This window comes from Vitis vinifera, chromosome 8, assembly GCF_030704535.1.
Source record: "Vitis vinifera cultivar Pinot Noir 40024 chromosome 8, ASM3070453v1".
NCBI lineage: Eukaryota > Viridiplantae > Streptophyta > Magnoliopsida > Vitales > Vitaceae > Vitis > Vitis vinifera.
In genome coordinates this window covers 2672723-2691389 of record NC_081812.1, presented here as the reverse complement: position 1 = coordinate 2691389, position 18667 = coordinate 2672723, and the positions used below count along the sequence as shown (strand labels likewise).

General features: G+C 33.9%; 3 protein-coding genes across 6 annotated transcripts in view; 1 reads left to right on the top strand and 2 right to left on the bottom strand.

Annotated features, from left to right (window-relative positions):
- Positions 1-5585, bottom strand: part of LOC100255401 (BTB/POZ and MATH domain-containing protein 4) — a 31697-nt gene extending 26112 nt beyond the window's left edge. For 2 of the 4 annotated variants that reach the window (XM_019221628.2, XM_010654892.3), the window contains exon 1: positions 4874-5520. In XM_019221628.2, coding sequence (XP_019077173.1) covers positions 4874-5268 — 395 coding nt within the window. In that variant the 5' untranslated portion in view covers positions 5269-5520. Of the gene's footprint in view, positions 1-4873 lie in introns of all 4 variants that reach the window. The other 2 variants (XM_019221627.2, XM_019221629.2) reach the window with 2 other exon arrangements.
- A 904-nt stretch (positions 5586-6489) lies between these two features.
- Positions 6490-12282, top strand: LOC100260473 (histone-lysine N-methyltransferase SUVR3). The gene is made up of 2 exons (XM_002277030.5): positions 6490-7161; positions 11669-12282. The coding sequence occupies exons 1-2, from the start codon at positions 6591-6593 to the stop codon at positions 12055-12057; spliced, it is 960 nt and encodes a 319-aa protein (XP_002277066.1). The 5' UTR covers positions 6490-6590; the 3' UTR covers positions 12058-12282.
- Positions 12283-17296: 5014 nt separating this feature from the next.
- On the bottom strand, positions 17297-18366 carry LOC100241627 (LOB domain-containing protein 20). Its single transcript, XM_002271079.4, has 2 exons — positions 17936-18366; positions 17297-17796 (listed from the first exon to the last, which is right to left on the bottom strand). Exons 1-2 carry the CDS (start codon positions 18317-18319, stop codon positions 17464-17466), a joined length of 717 nt encoding a protein of 238 aa, XP_002271115.1. The 5' UTR covers positions 18320-18366; the 3' UTR covers positions 17297-17463.
- Between the last annotated feature and the right edge of the window lie 301 nt (positions 18367-18667).

Below are 18667 nucleotides of genomic sequence, written 5' to 3'. Positions count from 1 at the left end.
GTATAACCACTTTATTCCCTTGAAACCCGAAAGGGCACTAAAGACCTCCTCCTTAACAAAAAGGCTCCTCCAATCAAATAGCCTCTTAAGCCTCTAGACCCTCAAACAACAACCCATTTAAACATGGTCTCCAATCCCCTGAATTAGTTAATAGGGCCTGAAAAGCTTGAACCACCCCTTCCTTAATATCCTTCTCCTCTAAAAGCCATGTTCCATTTATCTTAATTTTGGCCGAGAAATTCCTCCTACTATGAGCATTAACCATGTCATGGAAAAAAATCATAATAATAGTTTTTTTGTCCCCCTCCTTCAACCACACTTCTCTTGATTTCTACCTCCAAGAAATTTCTTTTAACATGACCAACTTTTTAAACTCCTCCCTCACTACCTCTCTTGCTTCCACCTCCTCATGGGATAGATTACAGGACCTCTCATTTGTATCCCAAAATACCACTTGATCCAATGCCATAGCCTTCCCAACTGCAGTCTGCCTAAAAACTTCTTTGTTCCATTTTTTCAAGATAAACTTCAAAGCTCTCAACTTTGCAACCAAAATGAAAGTAAAAGAACCGCTAAAGTTGAACCCCTCCCACCATGATTTCAACAAATCCTTGAATCCCTCCTCCTTCAACCACATATTTTTATATCTAAAAGACAAAGGGCCTCTCCTCAACAACCCCCCACCCCAATCTAGCAAAATGGGAAAGTGATCAAACATTGGTCTAGGAACGTTAAAGTGATTATCCCACTCAGACACGAAAAACGATCAAAACTAGACTTATTTTGATTATTCAGACCACCTCTCCAAGTAAAAGGGCCCCCAAACAAAGGCTCTCAACTACAAGTCCTCAATTACCTCAGAAAACCTCCTCATTGTTGAAATCAGCCTACCTCCACTACTATGCCCTTGAGGAAATCTGATTATATTAAAATCGTCTGCAACACACCAATGGTTACTCCAAAGACCTTTTATAGCCCCTAATTCACCCTAAAAATATTCCCTTTCTCTCTTCGGTGCCAGCCCATAAACCCCTATAAAAATCCAACTGATATCATCTTGGCAATTTTTAAACCAACACAAAATTGAAAACTTACCCACTTCCAATCCAACCAATTGTAACACCCTATTAGCCCAAAATACCATAATACCTCCAACAATACCCCTCAAGTTCACAGCTTCCCACTCTAAAAATCTCCCCACTCCAAGACTACACACTAACCCCATAGACATTTCTTCAATCTTGATTTCCTATAAACAAACCAGGTTCACTTTATGAGACTTAATCAAAGCCTTAATAACCTTCCTTTTGTCTCTATCATTAACCCCTCTTACATTCATTCCAAGATAAATATGCATCCTCATCTAACACTGGAAACACTACCCCCACAATCCACTCTTGATCTAAAATAGTTCACAGACTAATCCAATTTTTGCAACTCCCTTTCAGACCTGGAAGACTTCAATTGTTTCCTCCTTCAACCAGTCCCAATCCCCTTCTTATCCTTTCTCTCCTTCATTTTTTTTAGCAACTTCAAAATTTCCCACTCAAACCCCTTAGTCAGCATCCCCAAGTAGTGACTAAACTTCACCAAACAACTAGAGGACCAATAATCTAATGGCCTAACCAAATCCTCTAAAAACCCGTCCCCCATCTCCTTAACCACCAAGATCCTAGGTACTGCTTCACCAAGCCCTAGCTCCAAAACAGGCGAGCAAGAGCCACCCAACTCCCTTCCATCAACCGAAACTACCCCTAATGGGTTTAGGGACTCCTTTTCCAAGATGCATGCACCAACTCCATCATCGGGCTCACCAACAGTGACAAACAAAGCCCTTTCCAACCCAAAAAGAGAGGAACAAGAAGACCAAGCAAAATGAAGAATTAGGAGAATTAATGTGCTCCTTACACCTTTTAAAACCATGTTCCTTACCATTTATCAAAAAAAACAAAACAAAACTATGTCCCTCACCAAGAATTCACCCAATCTACAAAAAAATCAATAAGAGATTGAAAGCCTTTTTATGCACATGCTACTCCAAGACAAGAGTGTACTAAGTAAAGAGCATTTCAATGCTTGAAATTGCACCTTCCTATCAAACACTATTTGGTTTCTCTTCTTCCAAATTGTCCAAACAATTGCAAAGGGGAACTACTCTCCCAACCTTCTAACGTTTCCTCCTTACAAAGGAATCATGCCACCCTAAAAGAGTGTCTCTTATCGACAAAGGAAGGACCTAAGCAATATTGAACAAAGAGAAAAGAAGCTGCCAAAGTGAACTCACTACATCACAATGGATGAGAATATGACAATCAATTCCTCATCGCAATTGCAAAGGACACATCTATTCGTCAAAGCCCAAAATCTCTTCTGAATCTGATTCAAGGTCAACACTTCGCCCAAACTAGCTTCCCAAGCAAAAAACAACATTTTTGAAGGGACCAAGGAATTTCAGATGACTACAAAAAGTAATGGAGTTGCATGTCGCACTCTAGAAAGGAATAAAAAGATTTAACAAAGAAGCCCCTTTCTAAACACCACCATACAGACCTCCTCACTATCTTGACTTAATGAAGTAAGAATCTTTCCTCGACACCTCTACTTTGCCTAATGTTTCTTTCCCTAAATTTTTCACCAAAATTATTATTGAATGGTATCGGCGGCAATATGTCATGTCTTAATCCACTGCAACAAAACCACCACATGTGCCCCCACCTTGAAGAAATTTCTCCCCCACAAGTGCACCGAAATATCCAATCTACACATCCATATCTCCTTCAAGTTAAAATTCTAACCCAAACAAACTATAGGAAGATCTCACTTACCCACTAGAGATGTTTCCCCTACAAACTCTCCTCACCTACCCAAATACAAGGACAAAGAAGACTACAAAGAGTTCTTGATCTATTCCCTAAATTTCATCCAAATCCAAAGATTTCCAAAACCTGGTTTCATTACTTTATCCAGATCTTTACTTTCCAAACCCAGATTTTTATTTTTATTTTTTATAAATAAGCACGAAATATATTAACAAAAGGCAAAAAGCCACAAAGCATATAGGGAGTATACACAGTAGCCTAAACCTTAAAACGCAAAAAACAAACAACCTTACCAACCCTTAAGTGGACACAAGTCACTCCAAAAAGCCTAACAACGAAAAGGACCCCTCTTCAATATAAACCCTAGCCCAACTCCACAATTTACATACAAAAGAATTTTTGAGTTTCTGTATAGCTAAGGACCCCCCCTCCCTTGAAAGCTAATACATTCCTTTCCTTCCAGACCGTCCAAAAAATACACAACATAATGGAATTCCAAATCTTTTTCCTTTTTTTCCCCACAAAAGGGTCCCTCCAACTAAATAACACTTCTTTAACCGTCTCTAGGAACACCCACTAAACCCCAAACAAGGCAAGGACGATCTCCCAGGGGACCCTGACTACTATACAGTGTAAAAGAATATGATTTACAGTTTCTTCTTCACAACCGCACAAAAAACAATGATTAGGGAGCTGCCACCCCCGTTTTTGAAGCCTATTTAGGGTAAGAATCTTCCCCCACGTGGCCTCCCAAGCAAAAGGCAGCTTTGGTTGGAACTTTATCCACCCAAATGCACTTTTTCGGGAAGGCGAAATCGTTGGGAGCAACCAGCAGTTTGTAAGCATCCTTAACCCCAAAAATTCCATTTCCCCCACTCTTCCAAAAAACTGAATCCTCCTCTAAAGATATCCTGTAGTCCCTCAACATAGAAAGCAAATCTCCTATTAAATCCATCTCCCAATCATTAAAACCTCAAGAAAATCTGAGATTCCAACCTCCTTGACCAAAATTTGGGTCCCACACTTCATTAACCGTTGCATTCCTATGGACTTTCCAAACCTAGATTATATTTCATTCAAATCCAAAAAGCCTAGTAAAAAACTTTGATAAGGAGTGTTGGTATAATATGTGAAACCAGAGGGAGTGTCCTAGTAACATCACCCAACCTTAAGCAGTAGAAGTGTTATTTTCCTTTTTTTTTTCTAAACTTTTGTCAAGAATTTAATAATCCAAATGCACTAGACAAGACTTTGTGAGGGAAAAATGTACTTCAAATCTATAAAGTATCATCCATAGTGAATCGCATGCTTGATACAGTCAAATTCAAAAAAACAAGTGTATGGTATTCGGAGTGGAATTCCTTTCCATCTAGGCTCAGCCCATTTTATGACTAAATTAATACAGAAAAAATTAAAATTCTATTTGGCTGCTTTTTTCGTATATATAATCTAATCAGTGGATAATTCTAGTCCAATTATGCGGCTCCACCTAAGATGCCAAGGCCAAATTTTCACCACTAATGATATTACTGCTTGCAGCAAAAGCTGCTATGTAGATACAACATAAAGAATCCCCTTTCCATAACTCTACAAAATTCAGTCCAGAACAATGAAAACTCCTATCTACCAATCTTGCACAATCAAAAATGACCAAAAGTTCCGCATGGTTATAACATCAAGAAATCGTTTGTCATAACTCAACTGGAAAAATTTGAAAACTGCTATATATCAATCTTGCACAACCAAAAATGTCCAAAAGTTCCGCATGGTTATAACATCAAGAAATCGTTTGTCATAACCCAACTGGACAAAATTCAGAATTGACCTAAAAAATATATCAAATCTCACAACAAATAATGGTATATGGATAAATAAATAAAAAAAAAATCAAGAATTGGCTTCCCATAGTTCAACTAGACAAAATTAAAATTCATCTTAAAATTATATAAATCCTCACACCAAAAAATGCTCTATGGATACAAAATCAAGGACTTACTTCCCATAATTCAACTGAAAAATAAAATAAAATTAGAGCTAAGAAATTAGAAACTTACCACATGCTACCTCTATACTTCAAGGTATAAGGCCCACTCTCCAGTGAGCGATCAAAGTGGCTATGAACCTTATGTTTGCCCTTGCCACTTTGATCCACGAGCGTCAATTCGAAGAGAGCTCGAACATCGGTGCCCTCGCTGGCCAGTGCAATGAAAACAGAGACATAAGTGGAATGATCCTCTGGATTCTTGCCGTCAGGGTAGAAGTAAATCGCCCACTGGTAGCCTCCGACCGTGAAATTCTCGCTGGCAATGTGTTTTCCAACGCCCATACCTTTGGCCAGCGAGTAGCCTTGGATCACGAACTTGTGTGAGCCGTTCACGGTCTCCGTCACGGACCGAGAACTGGTGGGAGAGAGCAGTGAGGCCTTGTTCGACGAGAGGAATTCTGACATTTTTCTCGCCCTAGAAGATGTGGAAATCCCAAAACCCTAGGTCAAAGACGATTTTCTCGGTTTTCTGTTCTCTTTTCAGGGGGAAAATGAAGGAAAATTGAGGTTCTGGGAAATTTGGATTCGGTTGGTAGAAATGATTTGAAACTTTAAAAACAAAAGAAAAAGAAAATGGATTGTCCGCTCATTTGATTTTTAACCTTATGAAAAACGTTTCTATTCGGCCTGTCTTTCCTCCCCGCTATTTGTCGGATCACCATCTAAACGGACATTTAATTAAAAATGACTTTCATCTTTCAAAAATATGAAATATAATTTTCTTTAAATAAAATTAATCTTCAACAATTTTTTTTAAATAAAAAATAAAATCATACAAGTAATTTTCAAATTTCGGAACATATAAAATGATATAAGTCGTTTTTTCAAATGGAAGTATTATTTCATTCATTTTAATCAATATTTTTAAAAAAAATAAAATAGCATTTTTAATATAGGAATAGGATTATTTGATTAAAAGGTCAATTAAAAACCCAAATTCAGAATTCTAACTCTTTATCTTTTTTGTCACATTTTGACATTATTTTTTATAAAACTAACCATTTTTTCTAATAATTAAGAACATTTATGTTTAAAAAATGAGTTATTATGAGATATGAAATTGAATTATGGTAGCTTTTGTTGGAATAATATCACAAATACTATTTTTTATTTTTATAATAATATCTATTAGGTGTTTTCACTAAAGATGCTCTTAGGTATCACATTCTTCCCTAAAAGGAATATCCCAAAGGAAATTATAGAAATTTACACTATTTTTGTGAAAAATATTATTTTATTTTTTTTATATTTTCAAGCTATTATTATTTTTTTACAACACTTTTTAAAAACCTCTTCTTTATACCATGTCTACTCATTTTTTAAATATATTTTAAAAATAATTTTTATATATAATACTTTATTTTTAATATTTTTATAATTATTTTTAAAATAATATTAAGAAATACAAGTAAAAACAATTAAAAATAACTAAAATATTTTATGAAAATAGCATGTTTTATGCTTTTAAAAATAGATAATTATTTTTTTATTATCAAATTTATTTTTATTTTTTTAGAATAGAAAATTATTTTAAAAATAGATAATTAACCAGGTGTAATTTATTTATTTAAAAAAAATCATAATTATTCTTATATTTATTATAAATATTTTTTAAAAACACTTTCTAACCATAAAATTCAGAAATGCTATTTAAAATCACAAGGGTTTAAGGTATGGGATTAGCTAAATTGAATTGAGGTGGTGCAGGGGAAGAGGAACGAGTGACAATGGAGGAGCATGCGTTGCTTGAATGCTTGGAACTGGCCATGCCATGGCTAACCCCAGCAGAGCTAGCCACGCTCTCCTCCACCTGCAAAACCCTAAACCACATCTCCAAATCCATCACCTTCGCCAGAGCCTCCGACGCCTCCAGATCCTTCGAGAGCCTTCCAGTCCCCTTTGTCAACGCTTGCGACGCCCACCCCTACGCCTACTTCCACTACACTCCTTCTCAAATCCTCCCTTCCCAGTCCTCTCTTCTTCGACGCCAGCCATGGGGCTCCAACAACCAGAATAGCACCCTTCCACCCCCGGGTCTGATGCTCCCGTACACGGGCGAAGAAAGCGGGTGTGGGTGCGAGAGTTGTGGATGCGAGTGCCTGTGTGGGGGCTTTGTTGAGGGGTCGGAAGTGATGAGCGAGTGCGGGCCAGGTTGTGGTTGCGGGTTGAATTGCGAGAATCGGGTGACCCAGAGAGGGGTTTCGGTTGGGTTGAAGATTGTTAGAGATGAGAAGAAAGGGTGGGGTTTGCATGCTGCTCAATTTATTCCCAAAGGGCAGTTCGTCTGCGAGTATGCAGGTACCATCTTTTTACATACATTCCATTACCTGATTGTTTACGCTATGTTCCTGCGGGAAGTTTGAGAGAAAATGCGGAAAGAAAATAGAGGGGAAGAAAGAAAATACAAGAAAATAAAAAATAAATTTAAATTTAATAAATTATTTTTATATACTTATTTTAATCTCACCATTTATAAAATATAAAAATTTCATACCAATTTTAATTATTTTTTATTTTTTTATTTTTCTAAAACGAAATATGATAATATCATTTTCTTTACTTTTTTTTTCTTTCCTAAGTATTTCTTAGGAACCAAACATAGCCTTAGCCTTTTGGGTTAAACTTCTAACTTTGCAAAAGCCTCATGATATATAGGTTGATGGTGTATAACACTTGCAGCCTCACCAGGGCACTTTTCAGAATGGGGATATGGTATTTTGCCTCTGATTTTTGGGAACATCCACATGTCATGCTGTTGTGTGCTTGTAGTTAGAGGCATTTCCGAGAGCATGTGATGTAGCATAGAACTGGGCAATGCTCATTTTGTTGCTTGTGATCTGGAATGTGTTTGAAAGTTTTTTCTATCTTCTTAGTATACCTAGTCAAGTATGAGATAGACATGTAAAAAAGGCGAAAATTATAAAAAAAGTAATTGGTAAGAAACTCATGCATCAAATCTTGTTTTTAACATCTCATTGCTGAAATGATCATTTGGTTGCTGCTAGGTTTTGAAGTGTCGACACATGAGGAAACAATTTGTGGATAAGTAGTGGACCTTTGACCTTTTTATTTGTGTTGATCCTTATGATAATTTAAAAACTGTAGAATTTGAAATTTTGGGTGTTAAAATACACAAAGTGCATAAAAGTGCAACCAAAATCTTAAAAAAGAAAACCTTTCTCCTGAAAATCTCCATGAGAGAATTTCTTAATAACATTATAAATATAAATTTTTAATCCATTATGCACATTCTTAGGATCCAAGTCCTAGGACAAAGAGTTCTATGTTTTGATCAATAAATTTATTATTTAACTCCAACAATTGAGAGAGTCCGTTGGAGTAATTGGTTTCTCAATTTGATGATGACACTCAATTAAAATGCGGTTCTATTGATGAGAACTTATAGTGAAGAGTATCTGATGTGTTAGATGCAAGAGGTGTCAAAGCAGGAGAGAGTGTCCACCTTCTTCCCTTCAATTACTTTCTTGTTCTTCTCCAAGTGTTCTTGATGAAAGCACTTGGTTATATAAAGAGGAGCTTACTTATTTGTTTGTTAACCCAAAACTATTGTACCTAATGCTAAACACAAATGCACACAACTAGAGGACCAAGCCTCATGCAACCAACTTGGGGTTTTCCAACCTTAGTCCAATAACCTCCTATCAACAACCAACTAGGAAATGGTAAATGTTAGTAGAGGTTACCAATAATTGAGCACTTAATGATGAACCACACATCAAGCTTTCTTCAATGTCCTTCAAGTCTTCAACTCTAAGCTTGAAGACTCCACCTTTGTGCACCCCACTTAATCCCCTTAAACATAGATGATAAGATTTATGGTTCTTAATAAGGAACTTAATCGCATTGGGGAGAATATTTAAGGCTCAATTTGATGCATGATAATCAATTTCAGTCTTATACTCAATAGTGGTGTTCTTAACCACCAAAAATGAGGCTTAAGAAGAATAAAGGAGATTTTCTTCGGGGAGTCAAGGCTTTAGAGAAAAAACTTCATTTGGTGAAGTGGTCAATTGTTTGCATGGAGAAAAGAAAGGGGGGTTTTGGACATTAGATACCTTTCTTTGCTTAATAAGGCTCCTTTATGCAAGTGATGTTGGCGATATGCATTTAAAGGGGAGCTTCTTGGGGATAGATTGTAAGTGGAAATTATAGGAAGGAAGAAGAAGGGTGGTGGTCTTGTGAGAGATGGGTATGGTGTTGGGTTAGTTAAGTTGTTAATGCTTATCTTAAATGGGAAAAACAAATAAGGTAGGACTTCAATAAAAGAGATTTACCCACTAATGTGAATGGTAGGGAATCAATATCTTACAAAGGCCTGTAGATATCATATTTGCAACTAGTACATGGGAGCTTCCTCCATGAATCAATAAAGAATTCCAGATATTTTTTTACTTATTTTTATAGTTTCTCAACTGTTCATAGGCTTTGAACTATTTCTTCAAATATTCCTAATTATTCCTACATAATTAAGGGGCTAAGCAACAGCTCTATGCTTTGCCAGTCTTAAATTGGTGATACATCACAGTTGGCCTAGGGTGTTTGTATTGTCAGAATACTAAGCTAAGCAGCAGGATTAAGCAGAGACAAGGAATTTAAAGTCCTTAACAAGCAAGACATAGAAAAAACCTCACGCAAGCATAAAGATCCTTGACCTGAATGCACAGGATCCTGTTGAAGTCAAATTGGACTGGATCATAGTATCAAGGCCAAAAATCATTTTGGAGCCATGACTGATTAGTAAGTTGAGTAGGAATACCCTGGCGTGCCTACATAGCATATTCTACATGTGAAGAGTGGGTTGACTGATATAGCTTGCACCACTACCTTCCTATTTGCGACCTCTAACTTAATTCTTGATGCAATCCCATATGTATGTCAGTGTTAATGAAGCTAACCATCATCCTCACATCCTTATAATGCAAACTAACACAAATATTTAATGGTTCCCATCTCTCGTCAATTTCCTTCTACTTTTCAGCCTAGGCCTTTCTTCTTGCTCAATCCTAAAACTTTTACCCAATATCAGGAATCCAACATTTCTAACCCCCGTAGGGCTTCATTGGCTCATACTCTGGTAGATCATGTAAAAAGCTATTCAAACCCTAGTTTAAGGGAAGGGTAAAGCTTTTTTTTTTTTTTGATAGGTAAATTTTTTGTCCTCATTGGGACTTGAACTTGGAACCTCCCACAAACCCTCTCCATCCCTCTACCACTTGAGCCAGGCCTCAAGGGTAGGGGAAACAATAACATCTCCAAACTTCTTATACTAAGTAAAGGATGCAAGTTGAGGGTCAAGGAAGTACTTTAAAAACTTGAGGTCAAATTCTCTAATTGAGAAAATGATGCTATACTTAAGAGGTCCAAGAAAGACCTGACTTGAAGAGAGGAAACAAGAAAATTGGTCAATTTTAAGGCTCGACTTGGAAGCATGCTTACCCTTTAAATGTTTTAGCTGAGTTGAGGCAATGACAATGTGTTGGAATTTAATTTCTCTTATACATGGCTTGTGAAATATTTTTTTATCACTTCATTGAGTGAAATTAGATTTCCATTTGCATTCCTTCTATTTGTTTTGATGTGTTATGTTTACATTTCTATTTCTCAAATGGAACACATTTACTTGGTAACATTTCTTAGTTATCATAAATTTAAAACGCAACATATTTGATAAAGAATAAAAGTAAATATATTTTTTTCTCTGAAAAAAAGTAACTAGGTAGTTACTGTAAACTTATTTGATAAAGATTCATATAATCATTCATTCAGCTATGTCTGTGCAAAATTGAAGTTACATTAAAACCAGAAGATATGAACTAAATTGAGCCAACCGATATTTAAAAAAAAAAAATGGTTGAAGGCCTCTAACCTGACACAAAGTTGAGTTGTGGGTGGATTAATCTTAACCCCAACCCATATGGTCCAATTCACAGTTGTATTAAATGACTAAATCATTTCTTTTCTAACTGATTGTTAAAATCTCTCTCCAAAGCCCTGTATCTTTCATCCCTTCATCAACTTCCTCACCTCTACAGAAAAATTATTCAGAAATTGCAGCTTTCATAGGAATTGCAAAGCTTATTAAGGAGATTGTAAGGGATCATTTAGTTAGTTACCATGATTTGCCAAGTGAGTGAACTTACCATGCATTTTGTGTTTTAAAATGTGGGAACCAACTAAGACAAAGCTAGATTTTATATGAATTAATGCTGAAGATGGCCAATTTTTTGGGGGAAATAAGTTATTATTATCATTTGAAGTTTCTTGTGCTTTGCATGGGTCAGATGTATTTTTTTTTCTTTATTTATTTATAGGCAAAGATCGTTTATATTAATAGTGCCCAACTATAGGGTGCGTAAAAGCATACATGGTGCATACAAAGGCACCAGAAGATCAACCAAAAGGAAAGTGATAAACAAAAACTTTGCTTAGGTTAGTGCTATTTATTATATTTGAAACTTAATTAGAACTAATCCATTGATAAAATGTTGCTAACATTTTGAGAATACACTAAAACTTTGATATTCTATTTTGTAGATTTAGTGCAAAATTCATTTAGGAATTGTAAAATCTCTTGATCTTTTCATTATGATTCTTAAGATTTACAATCAGATGGTTACAATTGCTCGATTTGTGAGTTTTTTCTGAGATGAAATTTATTCACATCTATTCTTGTAACATAATAATTTCTTTTTTTCCCCCCTTTGAAAATAGGTTTTGATAATTTCCTTTTTCCCCACTTTGAGAATGGGTTTTGAATTTGGGTGTGTCGAATTGTTTTGAATAGGTGAACTCTTGACAACTGAACAAGCAAGAAGGCGGCAACAAATATATGATGAACTTAGTTCAGGTGGTCGATTTTCTTCTGCTCTTTTGGTTGTGAGGGAGCATCTTCCATCTGGAAAAGCATGCCTGAGGATGAATATTGATGGAACAAGAATAGGGAATGTTGCTCGTTTCATCAACCATTCTTGTGATGGTGGCAATTTGTTGACAGTACTACTGAGAAGCTCAGGGGCCTTGTTACCTCGCCTTTGCTTTTTTGCCTCCAAAAATATACAAGAAGATGAAGAGCTCACTTTCAGCTATGGGGATATTAGGATCAGGGAAAAGGGCTTGCCTTGCTTCTGTGGCAGCTCTTGTTGTTTTGGAGTTCTGCCTTCGGAAAATACTTGATTGCAGTGAGGTAATGAAAAACCCCAAGTAGAGGAATTGATTGTACATTGTCATGTATCATCAATTGCAAAGGTATATGATTGCTGCCAATGTGCAGCACCAAGTGTATCAGTAATCCTAAAACATAACCTTTGAGAGACTGATTTGAAAAATAGAAATGCTCTGCAAATCTCTCAGTAGAGTTTTTGATTAGGAACATAATATCAGTTTGAGAATGTTCTAGTGTGGCCATGGTGTATGGAGCTAATTATGTAAATGCATTATCTAGGGTCGATGGTATTAATAAGTTCTCTTAGTATAGAGGTTTAAGGCTATGTTTGGTTCAAGGAAATATAAAATAAAGAAAAAACGAGTTTGAAGAAATATTTAGAAATAATCTTTTTTTTATTTTTATTTTTTATCTTTCTTCTATTTTCTTTCTATTAGAGTAAGAGTTGTTCTATGTTCAGGTAGAGCCCTTAAGCCATGCCATGTGCTCTGTTCTGTTATGGCGTATTAAGCAAATTATGTAGACATATTCCTCAATGTCAAGTCTCAATCATTTTTTCTTTGTGCCAACCTTATTCCTAATTTTTTTTGTTTTTAAAATTTTATTTCCATTGTGGGGAATGGAACCTGGGTCTCCTTGGTGAAAACCAAACATCCTAACCGTCGACAATGGATTCTTGGCATTATTTTCTCATACACACATACAAACACCATAATTTTTTATGGTTTAAATTGGGGAAATAAATATTTTCAATCATCTATAATGAAATTTAGTAAAATTTTAATTAAACAAAAAAATACTAGAATTTGATCTTAGTATGCATTGTTAGTTCTTCCTTAGCACATTGTTGAATATGAGAGTGAGAAAGTGGGTATGGGGAATAACAAACACATTCTAGTTATCCTTTCTAGGCTAAGGATCTTTGAATTATCCTTGATACATGATAATACACTAAGTGAGGATAATACATTAAATGAAGACAATCAACTTCACATGGAAAAACAAGTCACATTTTCACGCAATGGAACATTTTAAAGATTAATGGAAAAGTAGTATAAGACATGTAGGGGGAACAAATCTCACATCCTTGCTATCACAGACCCTCAAAAAAATCTCATAAATTTAACTTCATTACATATGTTGCACCGTAAGCTTTTTGGGTTGGACCAAATAAAATTCGGATCACCAAATTCTAACACTAACTAAGTCCTTTAGTTGGAACATCGATTAACTGATTAATAGTACATATATATAGCATGCGTACTTGATCACTATCCAACTTTTATAAAATATTTATCAACCTCCACATCCTTGGTTTGATCACAATGGATTGGTTTGTGAGCTATGTTGATGACAATTTTATTATCACAATACAATATCATAGTTTTTTGGAATTTGATCTTAAGATCCCCAAGTATGATATTAATCTAAAGAAGTTCACAATACCTTGTCCAACGACACTAAATTCTATTTTTGTACTTTAATGGACTACGATTGATTATTTCTTACGTCTCCAAATGACAAGATTATCTCCTAAGAATGTACAATGTCTAGTAGTAGATTGTCTATTAATTACAAATCTCTCCTAGTTTCCCTCTATGGAGGCTTCCAACTTCAATTTTCTATCCTTCATAAATAAGAGACCTGAAAGAAATTTAACGTCTAGCCTTGATATAATGAAATTGCCTAAAGGGAGTTGAATAGGTAGTCTCTAAATTAATCCCCAAATTAAAATTTAGTGAGAGCAAAAATCTCATGTATAGATAAATAAAAATTGATTTCAAATAATACGTATGCAAGGTATAGTGTGGAAAAACTACCTAATAACTTACTAGATGTTAAAAACCATGAGTGATTTCTTGACCACTAAATAATTTAGTAATTATAAGAAAATAGTACATAGTTTTATCATATCAAATACACCTACTTTCTTAGGGTTTTATACCATCAACATCCACAAATTTTTTCCATGTTCCCGAAGTAACAATCATCTATGCTCTTTAGATCTCGCGAAGTCCTTATTGAAGTTTTGTGATGAGATCTCTAACCCTTGTTCTAACTAAATATACTTTCAAAACAAATCTTGAAAGGTTTGAAAGATAAGGCTTTAGATAAAGTACTATACTCTCTTAAGGTTCATGAAGGTCTATTATAGCAGTGTGAATCAGGGTTAAAAAGAACCCTCATAGATGGTGCAAAAAGTGGCAGTGATGAAGGCCAAGAATGATGGCAATGAAGGCCACCAAAAAAAAAAAAGTAAAAAACACTCCTAGAAACCCTAAATGGGCTGAAGTTAGAGAGAGAGAGTAGAGAGAAAAATATTATTTCTTATTCTTTCTAAGGTATTGGTATAAGGTTGTTTATTGAATAAAAGTTCAGATTTTTAAAACTAAAGAAGGAAACAAATTAATCCAAGCAAGATTTCAAAATCTATATAACATTGTTCAATTATATAACATCTAACTATTGAAAATATATTACATGGTAAATTCTTCTTCTTCTTCTTCTTTTTTCTCTCATATATGAATGAGTTAGTGGAATCTACTCAATTTTATGTGGAATTGGTTGGGCCATAATATATATGTATATATATATTAACTTTATATCTATTTTTCAAAATTTTTATTTACTTCTTTTATCCTCTTATGCTTATATTTTTCTCAGATTTTTAAGAACCAAATATAATTTTAATGAACTTTAAAAAAAAAAATAGTGCCTATTTGGATATGTTTTCTTAAACTTGTTTTTAAGTTAAAAAAAACAAAAAACAGTTTTATAATGTTTTATAAAAATAAGGGTGTTTAAAAAATTGTTTTTAAAAACAGTTTTAAAAATTTAGAAAAACAAAACAAAAACAAAAACCTTGTTTGGATTAGTTCTATTTAAAAATAATTTTTTGTTTTGATTTTGTAAAAACATTGCAAATTCAATTTATATAATATAAATTAAATTAAATTCCAATCTTATTAAAAATGAAAATAGTTTTGTAATTACAAATAAATTAAAAAATAAATACTTTTTAGCAAAACATAAATAATAATATTATAAAAAAATCATAAATTATATTTTTTTATAAAAAAAAATACTATTTTAGTATATGTTAAAAACATATAGATATTGTAAATTTATTGGTTAAAAATAAATAATAATAATTTAAAATAATATTTTTAACAATATTTTATTTAAAATGAATAATGAATAAGGTTTAAATTCTTTAATATGTGAATGGGTTAAGTTTGTTGAATTCAAAATTATTCTTAAAAATTAAAAAATTCATTAATGAATATGAATTATTAATTATGTCTTATTAAATTTATAATTTATCTCTAGTAAAGTCATAATTCAAAATATATCGATTTGATTTGTTTTTTTTTTTTTTTAATGATTAGATCTATTTTTTCAACTTCAAATTATTTTTAAAAATAGTTAAACATATTAATAAATTCAATATAAAGTATCACTTGATTTGAAGTTTATTTTTAAAGTAACAAAATTTATAAAAATATAATTATACTAAAAAAAAATAATGGAGTTATTATAAACCAATTTTTATCGATAAATTTATAGTATTGCTAAATTTATTATTTAAGTTCCAAATTATTTTAAAAAATTATTAAACTTATTAATGAATCCAACACATTAAGGTGGTGTTTGTTTTTTTACTTAATTCTAAATAGAACCTTAATACTTAATAGTATTAAATATTAGGTTGTTTGTTTTTGTAGCATTTTATTTCTATTAAGTATTAAAAAATAAAAAAAATCATTGTGTTATTTTTTCTATTTAGAAAAAGCCACATATTTTGGCTTTTTCTATTTAGTAAAAAGTTTATAATAAGTCATGAAAAAGTAAAAAAACAAACAACCTAAATTCTAAAACTAAATGGTTTTCAGCAAAAAGCCAAAAAAACAAACACCACCTAAGTCTTATTTAATTTAAAAGTTATTTGTCTGATGAAAAAAAATAGAAAATAATTATTTTATGTATAACAGAAATAATAGAGTCATTCTAAACCAATTTTTGTTCATAAATTTTTAGTATTGAATAGATCATTATTTGAGTCTTAAATTATTTTTAAAAATTACTAGACTTGTTAATGAATCCAACACATTAAGTCTTGTTTTAATTTCAAGTCTATTTTCTTAGTAAAAAAACTTGAAAATAATGATTCTATGTAAAAGAAAAACAATAAAGTTGTTCTATAATTTTTAACCATAAATTTTTAGTATTAAATGGTTCACTATTTGAGTTGTAAAATACTTTTAAAAATTACTAGACTTATTAATAAATCCAGTGCATTAATTTTTGTTTAATTTGAAGTTCATTGGCCTAGTGAAAAAAATCGAAAAAATAATGATTCTATGTAAAAAAAAAAAAAAAAAACCATAGTCTTTTCAAACTGATTTTTATCCATAAATTTATGGTATTAATTGGTTTAGTATTTGAGTTTTAAGTTATTTTTAATAATTACTAGACTCGCATAAAATGTTATTTAACTAATTTAAAATAAATTGTGGTCCATGACTTTCTAAGGTTATTGAGTTTCATGAATTTTTTCGTATTAATAAAATCAATTTTTGAGTTTTAAATTATTTTAAAAATTAATAAATTTTATGTATCAAGTACAGTTTGATTTGAAATTTATTTGCTTAATGACAAATTTTAGAAAAGTTAAAAAAGATTTTAAAAAGTATGTGTAATTTAAATAAATATTATATTTTAAAATTTTCGGTATTAAATTGTGAAGAGAAAAAAAAAAATATTATGCTCAATTTTATTATTTCTTTTATGTTTTTTTTTAAATTTTTTATATTTCCCGTTTGTTTTTAAAAACCAGTGAAAATAACTTCTACTTGTTCTTTAAAAACTATTCTTTATTTTATTTTATTTTATTTTATTTTTAAAATTTGTTTCCAAAAAACAATGATCAAACAACATTAGGAATTGTAAGAAAACAGTATTTTGTTTTTAAAACTAGAAAACTATTTTTAAATTACAATGTTAGAGATTTTTAAAAACATTTTTTTTTTTTGTTTTTAAAAGCAGAAAAATGTTTTTAAATCACACCGGCCGGTTCTTAACTTCTCAAGATTCAATTGAAATATACATTTATGCATCTTTAAATTTTTTGTTGGTTGCTTGCTTAGAGTACAGTTTTAAAGAGAGCTCTAAGAGAAAATCTAAGAGCTAATGGTTCATAGTCTCTTTCATGTGACTTCTGGGCTATCAGGAGGAGGATTTGAGGAAATCTAGGAGAAATTTTAACAGAAATTCACATAGATTTCATGGACAAGAACTGGGACATGCATGGATTTGCATTTATGCAATGGGAAAAGGGGAAAACGAAAAACCATTCGCATGAGAAATATGGCACTTGATCAGAGAAGATGAGCGGAAAAAATCGATGCTAGAAGTACTCATCGGCGATGAAGTATCTCGTTGCTGAACATGACTGGGTTCTGACTCTCTTCCTCGTCTTCGTCCTCATCTTGGGATGGCTGGGAAAGTTGAAGAGGCTCCAAGCTGTGGGAAGATGGAGCAGTCTCTGAGGCAATGTCAAAATTGGAGGTGAAGCTGCCGACATTGATGAGATTATTGGATGCAGTTGAATTGTTGGAGTATGCCGGCTGCAGCACTGCAATCTGATGCTGCTGCTGCTGCTGAGAGTTCTGGAAGGCGTTTGCCACTGCAAACCTACTGTTTATCAGCTGTGCCTGCACCATTGCGAGCTCCGCTTGTAGCGACGCCACCTGCAAAAATGGAAATGATTAGTACAAGTTCAGAATGGGATCATTTCCTATCACTTGTTGGGAATTTTGTTTATCAGGTGAAAGTTTAGTTCCTGAGAAACAAACAGATATGCACCCACATGAAATGACTCAAATGAACCTGTTGTTGTAAAGCAAGTATGGTGGAGACACAGCCATAAACCGGGTCCGACAGCCTCGCCTGAGCCTCATAAGATATGGTAACAACGGCATCATGGCGCCGGTTCACGGGAATGTGTAATAAGAGCTTGGACACATTGCTGGCGCCGAACACCTTGTGCACGGCCGCAAACCTGGCTGCGCCCTGGTCGGATCCAAAGTGGGGTGCAAATATGCACCCACTAACACACTTCCTCCTCAAGAACTTGCAAGCCCCACAAGGGGCCGCAGGCGACAGAGATGTGACGGCGACCGCCTCAACCACGTCCTCCACCATCCCGGTAGGCCGCTTCCCCACGCCCTTCCGGCGACTTTCCAAGGTGCCGTCGCCTTGCGGATCAGCCATGGGATGAGGGTTAAAAGAGGGTGACGGGGGAGTTGTGGAGGTGAGGATATATAAATATAAATAGGAAGGGGGAAAGGCATGTTAGTCTCGTGAGAGAAAGAGAGGGGGGAAGTTATGGTTGGTGGGAGAGGGGAGAGGGGAGAGTGTGAGGTGCACGTGCAAAGGGAGTGTTAGTAATAATAGTAAAAAAGGGAGTTAAGAGGGGAGAAGGTTGTTCCTGTACTCCTGATGGCATGGGAGGAATGGTTTGGCACAAGATTTGTGCTGCCCGTGGCGTGTGGGATGCTTGGCTTACCCTCACCTCACCTCCCCTCTCCTCATCCCCCTTCACCCTACCTGCATGTGTCT